The sequence below is a fragment of the Phyllobates terribilis genome, unplaced genomic scaffold (genome assembly GCF_046119375.1).
Source record: "Phyllobates terribilis strain yellow unplaced genomic scaffold, ASM4611937v1 Scaffold_11__3_contigs__length_659146591, whole genome shotgun sequence".
Lineage (NCBI taxonomy): Eukaryota > Metazoa > Chordata > Amphibia > Anura > Dendrobatidae > Phyllobates > Phyllobates terribilis.
The window spans coordinates 324,723,097-324,741,124 of NW_027362771.1; the positions used below are offsets into that span (position 1 = coordinate 324,723,097).

Below are 18,028 nucleotides of genomic sequence, written 5' to 3' on the forward strand. Positions count from 1 at the left end.
CCTACCCTCCCTATATAGGTTCCACACAAATCGCCGAGCAGGAAACCTAAGCCCTGTATATCCCTAGAGCTAGGTCCTTGATAGGGAGGAGGGGGGTGAGCACTGGTCAGTCCCCACTACAAACTAAAGACAACAGGGGAGACAAAAAAAGGGGGAAAACTTATCTTGAGCAGACACCAGAGAGATAACACCAAATGTCCTCCAAGGGCACCAGAGAGGAAGCTAGCAGACTGCTATAGCTCCAAGCCTTTACAAGGGAAAATGTGAATATCACCTGTGACTCCCTAAAGCAGACTGAGAGTTTATAAACACCCAGACCAGGGTATGTCAATCAGAGAAGGAGGGAGGTTGCCATTGGGTCCAAAAGTCAGAAAGATTAAGAAGGCGTCTGTAATGCCAAACACAGTGACATTCTGCAGCCAGATGCAGAGCGACTGTCTGATACATCTAACACACCCATGACAATAATTCAAACAGTGTCCCCAGAAAGGGTTGAGTCTAATAATAATAAACTGTGGCTACCAGTTGCAGCAAGATCAGTCCAATATTGAACATAAAGGTGCTCATAAAAAACAGTATTTGATACTAAATGGTTTGATCCAGAAAGTAACTATTGCGGTCGCAGTGTGTGCAATTGCAACTGGGTCCATGCGGGAGGGGGACCTGCTGATGCCAATTTCACCTGGATGTGCATCCCTGGACACACATTCAGTTGAAATGTATTGCGGCACAGAGACCCGCTGGGTCCAGAATGGGGACATTATACCAGGATGGGGGACATTATACCAGCATGGGTGACATTATACCAGGATGGGGGACATTATACCAGGATAGGGGACAGTATACCAGAATGGGGTCATTATACCAGCATGAGGGACATTATACCAGGATTGGAGACATTATACCATAATTGGGGACATTATACCAGGATGAGAGACATTACACCAGGATGGGGGACAAATAATATCAGAATGGAACATTATACAAGAATGGGGACTTCATATCAGGTTGAGGGACATTATATCAACATGGGGACATTATACCAGGATAGCGGCATTATACCAGGATGGAGGACATTATGCCAGGATGGGGGACATTATACCAGGAAGGGGGACATCATATCAGGATGGCGGCATTATACCAGGATGGAGGACATTATACCAGGAAAGGGCCCAGGAAGGGGGAAAATGTTATAGCATGGGGCCCAGGATGGGGTAAATTATTAAAAGAAGGAGCCAGGACGGGCAACATTATTACATGGGTGGGGGGGGGGTGAGCACGTATGTATTTCTAGAATCTAGAATGCTATAAGGGCCCATTCATTTGACCAACATGCAGGTGGAGATCCAGGTTAAAATTTTGCATCAGGGCCCATCGGACTCTAGTTACTACATTGTTTTGATCTCAGCCAATTTCCAGGAATAGATCTGTGATTTCCATAATATGGGGTATTGAATAGAATTAGTGGCAGTCCTACACTTGAGTACTGCCCTTGTAAGTGTGGGAGCAAATGCATGGGGCACAACAGGGAGTTTTAAGCAATGTATAGACTTGTATTAACCTTCTAGATTACCTACATACTACTGGACATCACAGGTCTATTCCTGTAAATTGGCCAAGAACAAAACATTTATTAGGGTACGTGCACACGATCAGTAATTGCTGCGGATTGGAAGCAGGGCACTTGCACTGCATGCAATCCGCAGCGGCCAGATGTTACAGCATAGTGAATGGGATTTCAAGAAATTCCATGCCCAGTATGCGTCTCTGTGCTGCTGCAGATCACCCGCGGACACGGACATGCGGCGCGTCTTCACAGACTGCAGCATGTCAATTTCTCTTGAGGAGTCGCTAGTCTCCGCAAGAGAAATTAGATCACTGTAATGTATAGAATGCGGTGAATCCGCATGGTTCAATGAACACATGCGGATTCACCTGCGTGCAGCGCTTTGGACGCAGCATAAAGTATTCAAAGCACTGACAGTACGGATAGTGTGCACTTACTCTTATCATGCTCTGTTTTTCATGAACACCTTTTTTTTCTCATTGTTGGACTAATCTTGCTGCTTCTGGTAGCCACAGTTTGTTATTATGTGAATAAACTTCTGGGAATACTGGTTGCATTACTTTTAACTATTACTGTATCTCTTAATAGGCCTTTTTAGGTTTATATTTTATCCTAATAAACATTAAGTTATATTTTAACACTCAGCTCCTTGCTACATTCAATTTGCACTGTAAATTAAAAAAATAGTTTTAATAATTCCAAGCCCTGTGTATAGATATCTGCATAAAGCCAAAATTAACTTTCATTTACAAAATATGGTTATATATTTTGGAAATCATAAAAGCCATATAAAAGCCACTATGACTAGCAAATATCAAACTCCGTCTAGTAGCTATAGCAGTTTTGTAGCTGGATTATTACAAATTACCAGCCTGTAAAGGATTATTTTCAGTACATGTTTACTTACCTTATCACATCTCTCCTTCTGTACACCATATTTCCCTCCAAAACCTTTAGCTGCATCGGTCTGCGAGGAATGCTTTCCCACGTCTGCTTTGTACTCATGTCCCAGTGCACTCTGAAATATTGAAGAGTAAGAGGTAAGTCTGCAGGAATTGTGCCCAATCAGTGTTATAAAAGATGGAAAAATTCTCAATATCCCTAGTGAACAGATTGGACAAACTGATGGAGCTCTATGGTCCTGGAGCCTAGATCACACTTTATACAATGCAGATAAGAGATGATATTTATATATGAATTATTTAAGCACTTTCACCTAAAAAGTATAGAAACCCCCTTTAAAAGCAGCGCTTTGCACCTTTAATATTACTTACGGTACTTAATAAGTAGCAGAAAAAAATGCTGATTGTGTCACTGGTGCCTTTTTAGATAATTAGGGTTAATCTGTCAGAAAGCCTACTTGTTCCTCCATAAGTCTTTGTGATAGAAACCCCCATTTTATACCTCCTGTGGGTAGGATGATATGCACACGAATGCCAGCACCAAGTATTAGGTATTCATATGCATTTATTTTATGTGTCCACAGCAATTATCCTGCATGTTAATGGTTTCCAGGGAATCTGTCACTAGTTTTTCATAATATGAACAAAAGCCACAACCTTTAACTGCTCTATTAGTGCAGTCCATACACCTGTATATAAGCCACTAACTCCCCCTGCATGTTCCAAAAAATATCTTTTATAAGTTTCCTGCATGGTTTGCTCTGATGGATGTTGCTGGCCTCTTGTCTTGATTAATGTGCATGATAGTGTCCTACGTTGGCCACAGATCCCTGCAAATCTTGTACCTACGCATTTCAAGAGCAGGCCTGTGGAGGCGCACTTTGCTCTGCCATATTAAGGGTAGAGAAAAGTTCTGTAATACGCATGCGCAAGCGCTGACTTCACTTTCGGGTAATAGGTGCCATCGCATTACAGGGCTTTGCTCTGCCCTTACTAGGGCAGAGCAAAATACTGTGCCCCTTAGAAAGTTATAAAGTAAGTGCAACAAGGGCACAGGGGCACAGAGAGGAGCACTGTCTTTGTGCAACACAGCAGGTACAGCAATAGAGAAAAATATGGCAACAGCGGCTCATATTGGGGTATCAGCAGGATAAGGAGTTTGTGCAAGTTGGGAATACATGGGGACGGTGCTGCAAATGTGAGAAGTAACATGTATCTTTGTTGTAAACTCTGCAGATAAGTCCTAACTGGAAGAAGTTGTTATGTAAGTCCGGGCAAGATGGAAAAGACGGGAAAGGTGAACGACTACATCAGAAAGAACATCACCTGTATGTCCCTATAACTGTACTGCAAGCTCTTAAAGGAAACCTGTCATGTCCTATCTACTATCTACAATGCCCCCATAGCGTTGATAGTGATGCAATGTGCATCACTAGCACGCTTTTTTCATTAAAATTGGTAGTAATATAATGAGTATATAACATTTTATGTACTTATATCCTACCTGCTCGTTTTAGTCATAGAGGTGTGATTCCTGGTATTCAGTCAGGGGCAGCGCCACATCAGTCAGGGCTGCGACGCCCATGTATTTGAATTTTGCTCCGGGCTAGCACTGATATAAGTGGGGCACTTGCGCAGTTTTACATCGCCAGCCTGGGCTCCCTGCGCGTGCACAGTGAAGCAGTGTAGTTCACCGCTTCACTGCGCATGCGCTATGAGCCGCACAGCTCCCCGAGCATGCGCAGGGAGCCGAGGCTGGTGATGTAAAACTGCGCAAGAGCCCCACTTATATCAGCGCAAGCCAGGAGCAAAATTAAAATGCGTGGGTGTCGCCAGCCCTGACTGAATACCAGGATCACACCCATATGACTAAAACGAGCAAGTAGGATATAAGTGTATAAATTGTTATATACTCATTATATTACCACCAATTTTAATGAAAAAAACATGTTAGTGATGCACATTGCATTACTGATAACGCTATGAGGGCATTGTAGATAGTAGATAAGACATGACAGGTTTCCTTTAAGAGCTCGCAGTACAGTTGTAGGGACATACAGGTGATGTTCTTTCTGATGTAGTCGTTCACTTGGGGGTAGTGTAGATAGGATATGACAGGTTCCCTTTAATTTTGCAGGACTAATATCAACCACTACATGTTCACCATATGGCAGTAATATCAGTGTTGGTCTTTGTAAAGAGATTTATTTTCAGTAACTGAATTAACTGATTAATCTGCACCAAAATAGTTCTAAACATACTTATCTGGTTAGGGGCCCACTCAGATGTTTTCGCTTATACCCCCCTTTGCCTGTGCTGAACCCCTAGCTGTGCCTCTGCTTTATTGCAGGTGCAGACATTCTGTTCTCCATGAGAGAAAATCGGTCTGATTATGCTGATCTGAGTGTGATCTGAGTGTGATCTGGCTGTGATCTGGCTGTGATCTTGCTGTGATCAGAGTGTGATCTGATTTTCTCGAAGGTGGAGAAAAAATAAAAAAGTTTCTCCACCTTCTCCATTATGTCAGTCCATGAAAATCTGATGTAATCCAAGTGCGGTTTTCCATGGACCCATACACATGAATGGCCGAGTGATTATTATCAGAGGCAAATTATAATTAAATTATAGTTATCGGAGGCAAATCGTGCATGCTGAGATTTTATGGTCCAAGGTAAAAAATAGGACATCAGCACTGCCATATTGAATAACATTGGTCCTAGTGCGATGGATTATACTCAAACTGAAACTACGGTCGTCTGCATTAGGCCTTAGATGTATAGAGCTTCACTTGCTTAATGTTCTTGAAAAGTATTGCTACCAAGACTTTTGCTTTGCTTTTCATTCTAGTGGCCATCCACTTTTTTATTTCCTGATGCAGATGTGTCAAGATCATTGTACAAACCTGCTCTACTCCATTCCGATGCACATCTATGTTTATTACACAGTGGGGAAGAGAGCTTTCAGGTGAGAGGAAACAGACAATATTGGACAGTTGAAACGGAAAGTAAATATGACAATCGTGGCAAAGGTGACTTCTTAACCCCTTTACCCCCGAGGGTGGTTTGCACATTATTGACAGGGCCAATTTTTACAATTCTGACCACTGTCACTTCATGAGGTAATTACTCTGGAACGCTTTAACGCATTCCACTGGTTCTGAGAAGGTTTTATCGTGACATATTGTACTTCATGATAGTGGTAACATTTCTTCGATATCACTTGCGTTTATTTGTGGAAAAAAAGGAAATTTGGCGAACATTTTGAAAATTTAGCAATTTTCAAACTTTGAATTTCCATGCCCTTAAATCAGAGAGATATGTCACACAAAATACTTAACCCCTTCCCGACCCGTGTCACACCGTTTGTGACATGGAAAACAGTTCGTTCCCGACCCATGTCACAGCGTCTGTGACATGGAGGGAAAGAGCCCCTGTAGCGCCTGCGAGCGGGGTCGCTCAGGTGTCACAGTTGCTACTGCAACTGGACATCCTGAAGTCGACCCCCCGGGGGGTGGATTAACCCCCCCGTGCCTGGGACCCCTCCGATTGGCTGTTTCATTTTCACTTTTAGTGAAACTGCCAATCGGTATGAATTAAATATTTCACCAATGAAAATTGGTGTAATATTTAAATCTGGGCATTGCCTGATGCTTACAGCATCAGCCATTGGCTGGGGGGAGTGTCACCTCTGTTCCCCCCCTCCCCCAAGATCTGATTGGGGGGCTAGCGTCACATGGATACTAGCCCCAATCAGATATGGAGGGATGGCTGAAACCTCCCAGCACCTTCCCAACCCTAGATCGTCTGCTGTGGACCCCCTGCTGTGGACCCCCTGCTGTGGACCCCCTGCTGCGGACCCCCTGCTGTGGACCCTGTGGATCGCGTCTGCCGCCGCCACCGCTGATCAGCAGTAAGTATTGCCGCCACTCCCCCCGACCCCCCCTCCACCCCCCCCGCGACCCCCCCCCCGCCCCCCTCTCCACCCCCCCTCCACTTTCATACCTGCACCCCGACCTCCGCTCCCTCTCCCACGTCTTCATCCACCGGCTGCTGCTCTCCTTCTGACAGCCGGTGGACTGTGATCACAGCAGCAGCAGGCTCAGTGTAAATGCCCTGCTCCTGTGATCAAACCCACCATCCCCCAGTCCCAGTGATATCACCCCCCACCTCCTAATAATCACCCCCTCCCCCAGTGTTCACCCCCCCTGTCCCCAGTGTTCACCCCCCCCAGTGTTCACCCCCCCTGTTCCCAGTGTTCACCCCCCCCTGTTCCCAGTGATCACCCCCCCCGAAAACCCAGTAATCAGCCCCCTGCTCCTGCCAGCTCCTGCTCCCCTTTCTGCCCCAGTAATCACCCCCCGATGCTGCCGGCCTCCTACCCCCCCTTGCTGCTGCCGGCTCCTGCCCCAGTGATCACCCCCCTTGCTGCTGCTTCTGGCTCCTCCATCTCCTCAGCCCCCTCCTACGTCTGACCGCCCCATACGTCTGACCGCCCCCTACGTCTGACCGCCCCCTACGCCTGACTGCCCCCTACGCCTGACCGCCCCTACGCCTGACCCCCCCCTACGCCTGACCGCCCCCTACGCCTGACCCCCCCTACGCCTGACCGCCCCCTACTCCTGACCGCCCCCTACGCCTGACCGCCCCCTACTCCTGACCGCCCCCTACGCCTGACCGGCCCCTACGCCTGACCGCCCCCACACGTGACTGCAGAAGGTTACACCAAGCACACACACGTACACTCACACTATAATAAAGTTTTGATTTTTTTTTTTTTTTTTACACACGCACAAAGCACACAAAATGTCCCGCCCGTCCCGCTCATCCCAGTCTAGGGCGTACTCAGCTGAGGAGGCTATGTCAGGTTGGTGTGTGTGTGTTGTAGTGTATGAGATTGTGTGTGTGTGTTGTGTGTGTGTGTGTGTGTGGTGTATGCACTACAATATACCACACCGCACACCAACCTGACATGCACTACACAATGGTGTCCGCTAACAAATTGGAACCCTTTGCGTTTGGAGAGTCCCTGTGTGCCCAAACATTGGAGCTCACCAACAAGTGACCCCATTTTGGAAACTAGACCCCCCAAGGCACCTATATAGATGCATAGTGAGCACTTGGAACCCCCAGGTGCTTCACAAATTGATTGATAAAAATGAAAAAGTGAAAAAAAAAACACTTTTTTATTTTTACGGATTAATTTCCTAAGGACCTGGGGGTCCCAAGTGCTCACTATGCATCTAGATAGGTGCCTTGGGGGGTCTAGTTTCCAAAATGGGGTCACTTGTGGGGGAGCTCCAATGTTTGGGCACACAGCGGCTCTCCAAATGCAACATGGTGTCCGCTAACAAATTGTCGGCTCAAATTGTTAGAAGACACCATGTTGCGTTTGGAGAGCCGCTGTGTGCCCAAACATTGGAGCTCCCCCACAAGTGACCCCATTTTGGAAACAAGACCCCCCAAGGCACCTATATAGATGCATAGTGAGCACTTGGAACCCCCAGGTGCTTCACAAATTGATTGATAAAAATGAAAAAGTGAAAAAAAAAACACTTTTTTATTTTTACGGATTAATTTCCTAAGGACCTGGGGGTCCCAAGTGCTCACTATGCATCTAGATAGGTGCCTTGGGGGGTCTAGTTTCCAAAATGGGGTCACTTGTGGGGGAGCGCCAATGTTTGGGCACACAGCGGCTCTCCAAACGCAACATGGTGTCTTCTAACAATTTGAGCCGACAATTTGTTAGCGGACACCATGTTGCATTTGGAGAGCCGCTGTGTGCCCAAACATTGGAGCTCCCCCACAAGTGACCCCATTTTGGAAACTAGACCCACCAAGGCACCTATCTAGATGCATAGTGAGCACTTGGAACCCCCAGGTGCTTCACAAATTGATTCATAAAAATGAAAAAGTGGAAAAAAAAACACATTTTTATTTTTACGGATTAATTTGTGAAGGACCTGGGGGTTTCAAGTGCTCACTATGCATCTAGCTAAGTGCCTTGGGGGGTCTAGTTTCCAAAATGGGGTCACTTGTGGGGGAGCTCCAATGTTTGGGCACACAGTGGCTCTCCAAACGCAACATGGTGTCTTCTAACAATTTGAGTCGACAATTTGTTAGCGGACACCATGTTGCTTTTGGAGAGCCGCTGTGTGCCTAAACATTGGAGCTCCCCCACAAGTGACCCCATTTTGGAAACTAGACCCCCCAAGGCACCTATCTAGATGCATAGTGAGCACTTGGAACCCCCAGGTGCTTCACAAATTGATTCATAAAAATGAAAAAGTGGAAAAAAAAACACTTTTTTGATTTTTACGGATTAATTTGTGAAGGATCTGGGGGTTCCAAGTGCTCACTATGCATCTAGATAGGTGCCTTGGGGGGTATAGTTTCCAAAATGGGGTCACTTGTAGGTGAGCTCCAATGTTTGGGCACACAGCGGCTCTCCAAACGGGACATGGTGTCCGCAAACAAATTGAATGGAAAATCGGCTCAAATTGTTAGCGGACACCATGTTGCGTTTGGAGAGCCCCTAATGTGCCTAAAAAGTGGAGCTCCCCCACAAATGACCCCATTTTGGAAACTAGACCCCCCAAGGCACCTATCTAGATGCATAGTGAGCACTTGGAACCCCCAGGTGCTTCACAAAATGATCTGTGAAAACAAAAAAGTACTTTTTTTTTCACAAAAATTTTCTTTTAGCCTAAATTTTTTAATTTTCACATGGGTAACAGGATAAAATGCATCCTAAAATGTGTTGGTCAATTTCTCCTGAGTACACTGATACCTCATATGTGGTCATAAACCACTGTTTGGGCGCATGGCAGGGCTCAGAAGAGAAGGAGCGCAATTTGACTTTTGGAGCTAATTTTCCATTCAAAAAGTAAAATGGCGCTCCTTCCCTTCTGAGCCCTGCCGTGTGCCCAAACAGTGGTTTATGACCACATATGAGGTATCAGTGTACTCAGGAGAAATTGACCAACAAATTTTAGGATGCATTTTATCCTGTTACCCATGTGAAAATTAAAAAATTTAGGCTAAAAGAAAATTTTTGTTAGAAAAATAAAAATGTTCATTTTTTTCTTCCATGTGGCTTTAGTTCCTGTGATGCACCTGAAGGGTTAATAATCTTCTTGAATGTAGTTTTGACTAGCTTGAGGGGTGAAGTTTTTGGAATGGTGTCACTTTTGGGTGTTTTCTGTCATGTACACCCCTCAAAGGGACTTCAAATGTGATGTGGTCACTAAAAAAAATGGCTTTGCAAATTTTGCTGGAAAAAAGAAAATTTGCTGATGAACTTTGAACCCTTCTAACTTCCTACCAAAAATTTTTTTTTTTTCCAAAATTGTGCTGATGTAAAGTAGACATGTGGGAAATGTTATTTATTGACTATTTTGTGTCACATCACTCTCTAGTTTAGCAGAATAAAAATTCAAAATTTGAAAATTGCAAAATTTTCAAAATTTTTCCCATATTTTTGATTTTTTCACAAATAAACGCAAATATTATTGACCTAAATTTAATACTAACATGAAGCCCAATATGTCACGAAAAAATAATCTCAGAATCGCTAGGATCCGTTGAAGTGTTCCAGAGTTTTTACTTTGTAAAGGGACACTGGTCAGAATTGACAAAAATGCCAAGGTCTTTAGGGTCAAAATAGGCTGGGTCCTGAAGGGGTTAATAAATAACATTTCCCACATGTCTACTTTACATCAACACAATTTTGGAACCAAATTTTTTTTTTTGTTAGGGAGCTATAAGGGTTAAAAGTTGACCAGCGATTTCTCATTTTTACAACAAAATTTACAAAACCATTTTTTTAGGGACCACATCACATTTGAAGTGACTTTGAGGGGCCTTTATGACAGAAAATACCCCAAAGTGACACCATTCTAAAACTGCACCCCTCAAGGTGCTCAAAACCACATTCAAGAAATGTATTAACCCTTCAGGTGCTTCACAGGAATTTTTGGAATGTGGAAGAAAAAAAATGAACATTTATTTTTTTTCACAAAAATGTTACTTTAGACCCCAATTTTTTTATTTTCGCAAGGGTACCATTAAAAAATGAACCCCAAAATTTGTTGTGCAATTCCTCCTGAGCACACTGATACCCCATATGTGGGGGAAAACCACTGTTTGGGCGCACGGAAGGGTTCGGAAGGGAAGGAGCGCCATTTGACTTTATGAATGTAAAATTTGCTTGAATAATTAGCGGACACCATGTTGCGTTTGGGGAGCCCCTGATGTGCCTAAACAGTGGAAACCCCCCACAAGTGTCCCCATTTTGGAAACTAGACCCACAGGGAACTTATCTAGATGTATGGTGAGCACCCTGAACTCCCAGATGCTTCACAGAAGTTTATAACATTGAGCCGTAAAAATAAAATGTTCTAATTTTTCCAACAAAAATGTTTTTCAGCCTCCAATTTTGCATTTTCATAAGGGTAACAGGAGAAATTGCACCATGCAATTTGTTGTGAAATTTCTCCTGATTAAGTCGATACCCCATATGTGGGGGAAAACCACTGTTTTGGCGCACGGCTGGGTTCGGAAGGGAAGGAGCGCCATTTGACATTTGACATTTTGAATGGAAAATTTGCTTGAATAATTAGCAGACGCCATGTTGCATTTGGGGAGTCCCTGATGTGCCTAAACAGTGGAAAAAACCCCTAAGTGACTCCATTTTGGAAACTAGACCCCTCAAGGATTTTATCAATGGGTATAGCGAACATTTTGAACCCAGAGGTACGACACAGAATTTGATAACATTAGGCCATCATATTGAATAAGTTGTCATTAGTCTGGAGCACAAGTGCTCGCTACTTGAGTTTGCATCGGGTATTGGAGTATGCACAAAGTATCGTGGGTGCTCAAGTGACATGCTCGAGTCCCCGCCCGCATGTTTCACGGTTATTAGACACCCAAAAAAAAAACATGTGGGGATCGCTCGTGCATGGCAGGTTATTTTGGCTGTATAACAGCTGCAAAACATTTGGGGCAGAGACTCGAGCATGTCACTCGAGCACCCGCTATACTCGGTGCATACCCGAGTACCTGATGCAAACTCAAGTAGCGAGCACTTAGTCGCCATATCGTCATCATTTTTTTTCTTTACTTCTGAAAAAATCCCAACCCCAGCACAAGCCCAACCCTAACTCAACCCTAGCCCAACCCTAACCCAAGCCAAACCCTAACCCTAGCCCAACCCTAACCCTAGCCAACCCTAGCCCAACCGTAACCCTTGCCCAACCGTAACCCTTGCCCAACACTAACCCTAGCCCAACCCTAACCCTAGCATAACCCTAGCCCTAGCCCAACCCTAACCCTAGTATAACCCTAACCCTTGCACAACCCTAACCCTGACCTTAGAGTTTATTTTTTACGCCGTTCCTCGTGCGGTATAAGTGATTAGACGACTTTATTCTTTGGTCAGTGCAATTACAGTGATACTAGATTCATATCGGGTTTTTATGACTGACAGCTGTCACACGCTAGAAAACCCTTTTTTTTTTTGCATCGACATATTTTGAGAGCTATAATTTTTCCATATTTCGGCTGACAGAGTCATGTGATGGCTTTTTTTTTGCGGGACAAGTTGACGTTTTTATTGGTACCATTTTCGAACACGTGACATTTTTTGATCGCTTTCTATTCCGATTTTTGGGAGACAGAATAAACAAAAACTAACAATTCAGGAATTGTTTTTTTTTTTATGAGGTTCTGCGTGTAGTAAAATTGATAAGGCATCTTTATTCTTCGGGTCAGTACGTTTACAGTGGTACCACATTTATATTGTTTTTTTATGTTTTGGCGCTTTTACACAATAAAAACTATTTTATAGAAAAAAGAATTGTTTTTGCATCTCTTTACTCTGAGAGCTAAAACTTTTTTATTTTTTGGCCGTTGGAGCTGTATGGTGGCTTGTTTTCTGTGGGACAAGATGACATTTTCAGCGGTACCATTTTTATTTACATTCGTCTTTTTGATTGCATTTTATTCCATTTTTTGTTTGGCAGTATGATGATAAAGCATCGTTTTAAGTTTTGTTTTTTTTTTGTTTTATTTTACCATGTTCATTAAAGGGGTTAGCTAGTGGGACAGTTTTATAGGTAAGGTCGTTCCGGATGCGGCGATACCAAATATGTGTACTTTTATTGGTTTATTTTTTTTTTTCCATAACATTATTTATTTATGGGTACAATATATATCTTTTTTTATTATTATTTTTTAAAAAATTTTTAAAATAATTTTACAATTTTTTATTTTTTTTTCACTTTCTGACATTTTTATTACTTTTTCACATTGTCCCACTATGGGACTTTCACTTTTTGCAGCCTGATCGGCTGCATAGCACAGGAATGCAGCACCATTCCTGTGCTATACAGCCTATCAGCGCTGCACAGGGAGAAGTTACTTTGGTCGTGCACTGCGCATGACCAAAAAACTTCCTGCCTCCTGGTGACCCGGATGTTGTCATGATGACATCGGGTCACCATGACAACATCCAGGACCGGACTCAGACGCCGCGTGACGCCGGCAGAGAAGGTAAGTATCGCGCTTACCTCCTCTTGCTACCGGAATGCTGCGATCGATTTCGATCGCAGCATTTCGGGGGTTAATGTGCAGGGAGCGGTGCGAGACGGCTCCCGGTACATAGCATCGGGTGTCAGCTGTGACAATTAGCTGACACCCGGCAGCGATTTCACTCACTCCGCTTGTGTGCGGGCGAAATCGCCAGGGCATACTAATACGTATCTGGCCCATAAGGCCCAGGGCACAGATACGTATTAGTAAGCCTTGGGCCGGAAAGGTGTTAAAGGGGTATTCCCATGTCCAAGACCCTATCCCAATATGTAGTAGATGTAATAATAATAATATTAGCAAATACCTCCAATTAGAAATGTAGTATAGTTTTTTTGATTTGCTATGTCGCTTGCCTAATATGCAGACATTGCAGGACATTAGGTATCCATGGTCACGACCACTGATATAGTAACAGTTAGCTAGTTGTCGCAACCATGGATACCTGAGGTCCTGCAATGCCTGCACATGAGAAAGGAGCCATAGAGAATAAAATAAACTATACTACATTGCTAATTGGAGGTGTTTGCTTATATTATTATTATTATCAATTTGCCTACTACATATTGGAATAGGGTCTTGGAGATGGGAATACCCCTTTAAGCCCTCCATACACATTAGATGTGGACAATTTATTGTTGGGAAAAATATTAAATTGATCCACTATGTTCAATTTCGAACTGCCGATCATATTGTCTCTCAGAATTAAGCCACTACCAGACATGTCTGACAATGACTCTCTCATAGAGAACACAGGAGATTTGATCACTATTCAGTATACATTTTTGAAAGGATGAATGTGTGCACAATGATAATGGACACAGTATTTCTGAACTTAACAGACAAAGAGTGGGAGTATATTGTGTAAATGACAGTACCTTGTCCATCCTATCTTTCTCTGTTCCAAATTGTCCACCATATCCATAAGAGGCCTTGGGACCTTGCTGAAATTCTTTCTTTTTCAGTTGCTCATGTTCTTTAGACACATTGCTTCTTAATTCTTTTATGCTGTTTTTGGAAAAATAAGAGTGAATGTTATTTGATAGAATTCAGAATGTGATGGTGTATGAGCCTGTGTGAGTCCTTTACAAACACATCGGGCTATTGTTTTGCTCAACATACACTATAAATAAATATGTACATGCAGTTCTGATTGTAAAGCAAATTTTGAGGTGGTAGATATTTTTGTTGGATTAAAGCTTTCTTATTCACAATGCTCCACAGGAGATAAAACATAAAATGATCTTTCTACCACAGGAATGGATGTTGCTAGTGCCATTTTACTACACTGCCAGCTCCAAATTAAATCTTGACTGTGCTGTTGTATCATTTGTGGAGTAACTATGTACAGTCTCAGGGCTCGCTCACACAAACGTATAACTAGGATGAGTTGAATCCCATAAAAAATCAGATTGCACTCGGACCAATGTTATTCCATGAAGCAGTGCAGATCTGCATTTTTTTTCTCAGCTGTATTCGGCATGAGGAAAAAAAACCTGCATCATGCTGCAATTTCAATCCGAAATCGGATGGGTGCAAGAAAAAAATTAGATGCCATACGGACCATCAGAGTGGCATCAAATTTTTAAGGATATATTGCAATTTTGTAAAATAGGAAACTGTAAATGATTAATAACTGCTTAGTAAAAAAACAGGTCCTATCCTGCATTTAGTATTAAAACCTTATGTGTCAGCCGACCTCAATGTGAATAAGGACAGGGGACTGACTGTTCAGCCTTGTTGCGGTGGGATGGCTTTTACAACCCTAATGTTACTTACATGTACTATTACTATTTACTTATTTATTTACTGTAGGTTTAGGCTCATTTTGGTTTTTTTTTTTTTTTTCCGTGAAATGCAGCTTATGCTCCGGCTCATTTCTTTTGCTTATGCCCATTGAGTGGCAAATGGTATCTGGTATTGGACATTTACGCTAAAAAAGCATTCAAATTAAAAACTGGACTAAACCTGTGTGAATGTATATGTAGTCTAGGTGTATTAATATAATCACCATCTTCCCCTGTTTACAGCACCGCTTTGTTCATTTTCTGGGTCACGTGACAACTATTCCGACCTGCTGGCTCACACTGGAGTTAAAGTGTGAGCTATTACAAGGTAAGCCTATAGATTCTTGTTCTGACGCTCCATAGGCTAACATTGTAGAAGTGACTTCCAGCTCACACATAGAGTGCAGTATGATGCGCAGTTGGAACTTTAGTCATGTGAGTCAGAAAAGGACCGGAGCAGCAATAGCTGAGTATATTAATACCGTTACACTATTGTGACATGCAGGAGTAGTGCTGCTGATTCAAAAGCATCCAGCAGTTATTAGAAGTAACACAAGCACAGGAGACAGGAAGTGTTGTGCTCCAGAAGCATCCAGCAACTAGAGGGGTTAACACAGTCACAAGAGAGAGGGAGTGTTTTAGCAGAGCCCCAGGGGGATTGTGGGGAACTTGTTATTGTAGTCTGGCTGAAGCCGAAGAGAAAGGTGGTGTGTTATCTGTATCTGACAGAAGGCAACTGAACAGGACTCAGATCAGGAGAGAAACTAAACACAGGTCAGATAAACTTTCTGAACTAACAGTGCAGAGTATTATCGGGCAGGAAGATAAGGACTGGAATGAATTGTGTCACAGGGATCATCGCCCTCATCAAACCCTTCCCCCCCTCCATCTCCATGCAGGATAAAGAATGCTGTTTACTATTGAGTCCTTGTGAAGGAAAAGCCTGTGGCTGTGTATGCATAGAAGTGTGCTGCTAAGAGATCTAATCTGTGCTGAACTGTGCTACTGAAGAGACTGCCGTTACTGTACCCACTTTAATAGACTGTACTTTGGTGAAGCCTGTTTCTTCAAAGAGTTAAACGGTACTGGTCATACTTGAATAAACTCCACTGTTAAACTGTTGAAAAAGACTCTTGTCAGAAGTGTCTGGTCAGCAATTGGATCTATCGTGTGCCTGAGAGAAGCTGCAGCCTATGGTCGCCCTGAGTAACGGTTCCCCAGGATTCCAACGAATTCATGAGACCCATCTCGCCCTATCTGAACCTAGCGGCGTGCGTGTTACAATATACTACCTATACATTCCCACCAGTTTAGCCCATAAAAAATTAGGAGGAGTGCTTGTTTAATGTACACCTTATAAGAATTACCACGCAATGTTTTTTAATACAATTTTTAAAACTTGAAATGCCAGGCTCCATGACTTGTAGATCCTACTTCTAATTGGGTTGTAGTAGAAACATCTATTCCTGAAAAACTGGGACAAAAAGCTATGTTACATTGTATTGTATGTAAAGGATCATTAACTACATCATTCTAATAATATCAGAGAAAGTAGGTACTGAAAAAGGAGCAATACAGAAATCAGCCAGTATAAAGTAGTGAAACCTGAACCATGACTGGTACACACGTACTCATAATCTAAAATTATTTTTTTCTATGCAGAGATGTATAAGATTAACTTCCTATTATGAATAGATATAATGACTCACTCTATGTGCTGGGGACGGCCAGATCCTTGGATGGTTTTTGCCCCCCATCGCTGCTCTTCTTCGGTTATATCATTCTGAGAAGGAAACATTTTGTGGACAATCAGAAATATTATCAACTTCACACAGAAAATAGAGGTTTACCTTCCTATCACTACTGAACTGACAAATCATTTAAAACCTATTATACAATATCATATTTATAGGTATATATGTGTTACTCTCCAGTCATGGATTATTCACCCTTCTCCAATGGCCAGCTTCCTCTTTATTAGTCCACACCGGGTTACTCCTCTAATCTGGCAAACATCCCTAATATAATCACCCAAGGTCCATTAAGGCTGGCTCAGGCAGCAGCCCACTGCCTGAGTGTTCTGGAAGTATAACAACTTGCAGGATTTTCCTCACTTCTATTAGATTCAGATCCAGTCAGATGGCTATTTACCTGCTCAGCAACTCCTGTCTGCTTTCTATCTACCAACTTTTACTAACAGCTTTTAAGTTCTGCCTTCAAGTTACACCTTTTTCTCTGCTATCAAGTGTTGTTCACACCTTCATCAACTTCTACCTAAATTAGATTTATTTCTGCTATTCCTATTCTTCCTACACTTGCAACTCTTCTACTCCTGTGAGTAAATGCACCTCTGTCACAAAATACCTGCTTACCTATACACCTACTGTTCCTGTACATAATCACACTTTTGCCAGCTGCAAAGATACCTGATTGCGTATACATGTACTGTTCCTGTGTATAACATGACCTCTGTTGCAATATATCTATTACTCTATACATCTCTCCTACTCTTTTGCAATCAGCTCATCTGGCTTTACTGCATCTTGTGCTTCCAGCTTTGTTTGCCGATCTGCTTTACAGCATACCCTTCTGCCCTTGTCTTCATTGATCCACAAGCTGTTTGGCAATTCCATTCCCACTGCTCACCATGACCTATGGCGTTTTAGAATCCACTTCACTAGGTGAGCTCATAAAAATATGAGGTAGAAACTTAAAACCCGAAGCCACAGGATTTTTATATCACACACGGAATAATGTTTATTTCCACTGGTTGCACAGTACTAAAAACAAAACCATAAACATAAAATCTCTAGCCTTGCCCAGGCACTAACTAAACAATACATACTCTGGCTACTCAGATACTGCTGACCTAGTCTCAGTCCAGTCACACAAAACAGCTATTGTTCATAGCAATCAGTGATATTTGCAGAGAGATTCTGACTTGTCTCTCTTCAGCTCCAATGCAACCCACTCTGCTCAGCTTCCCCAGCTGACTGACCAGTAACCTCATGGCATGGATCTAGTCATAGCTATCTAGGTGCATTTAATCAGAACCTGCAGTGCTAAGATTTAACCCTAACCTACCTGGCTTTCCTACAGTTGGGTACACTTAGTCAAAAGCTTTGAAAAATCACATAATTTTGGCACACTTTGAGGCTGCACTAAACTTATCCAACTTCTGGTATT

The 18,028-nt window shown here is 42.9% G+C and overlaps 1 protein-coding gene and 1 long non-coding RNA gene across 5 annotated transcripts in view; one reads left to right on the forward strand and one right to left on the reverse strand.

Moving 5' to 3' along the window:
• Positions 1 to 18,028, reverse strand: part of LOC141166185 (src substrate cortactin-like) — a 133,789-nt gene that overhangs the window by 106,905 nt on the left and 8,856 nt on the right. For all 3 annotated transcript variants that reach the window (XM_073652634.1, XM_073652636.1, XM_073652635.1), the window contains 3 exons: positions 16,552 to 16,625; positions 13,934 to 14,063; positions 2,475 to 2,585 (listed from right to left, as the gene is read on the reverse strand). In XM_073652634.1, the coding sequence (XP_073508735.1) occupies positions 2,475 to 2,585; positions 13,934 to 14,063; positions 16,552 to 16,625 (315 nt within the window). The remainder of the gene's footprint in view (positions 1 to 2,474; positions 2,586 to 13,933; positions 14,064 to 16,551; positions 16,626 to 18,028) is intronic.
• LOC141166187 (uncharacterized) overlaps positions 2,488 to 18,028 on the forward strand; it is a 58,995-nt gene continuing 43,454 nt past the window's right edge. The window contains exons 1-4 of one of the 2 annotated variants that reach the window (XR_012251256.1): positions 2,488 to 2,607; positions 5,317 to 5,433; positions 15,086 to 15,170; positions 15,742 to 15,862. This is a non-coding gene — a long non-coding RNA (uncharacterized lncRNA). Of the gene's footprint in view, positions 2,608 to 5,316; positions 5,434 to 15,085; positions 15,171 to 15,741; positions 15,863 to 18,028 lie in introns of those variants that run through there. The other variant, XR_012251255.1, reaches the window with a different exon arrangement.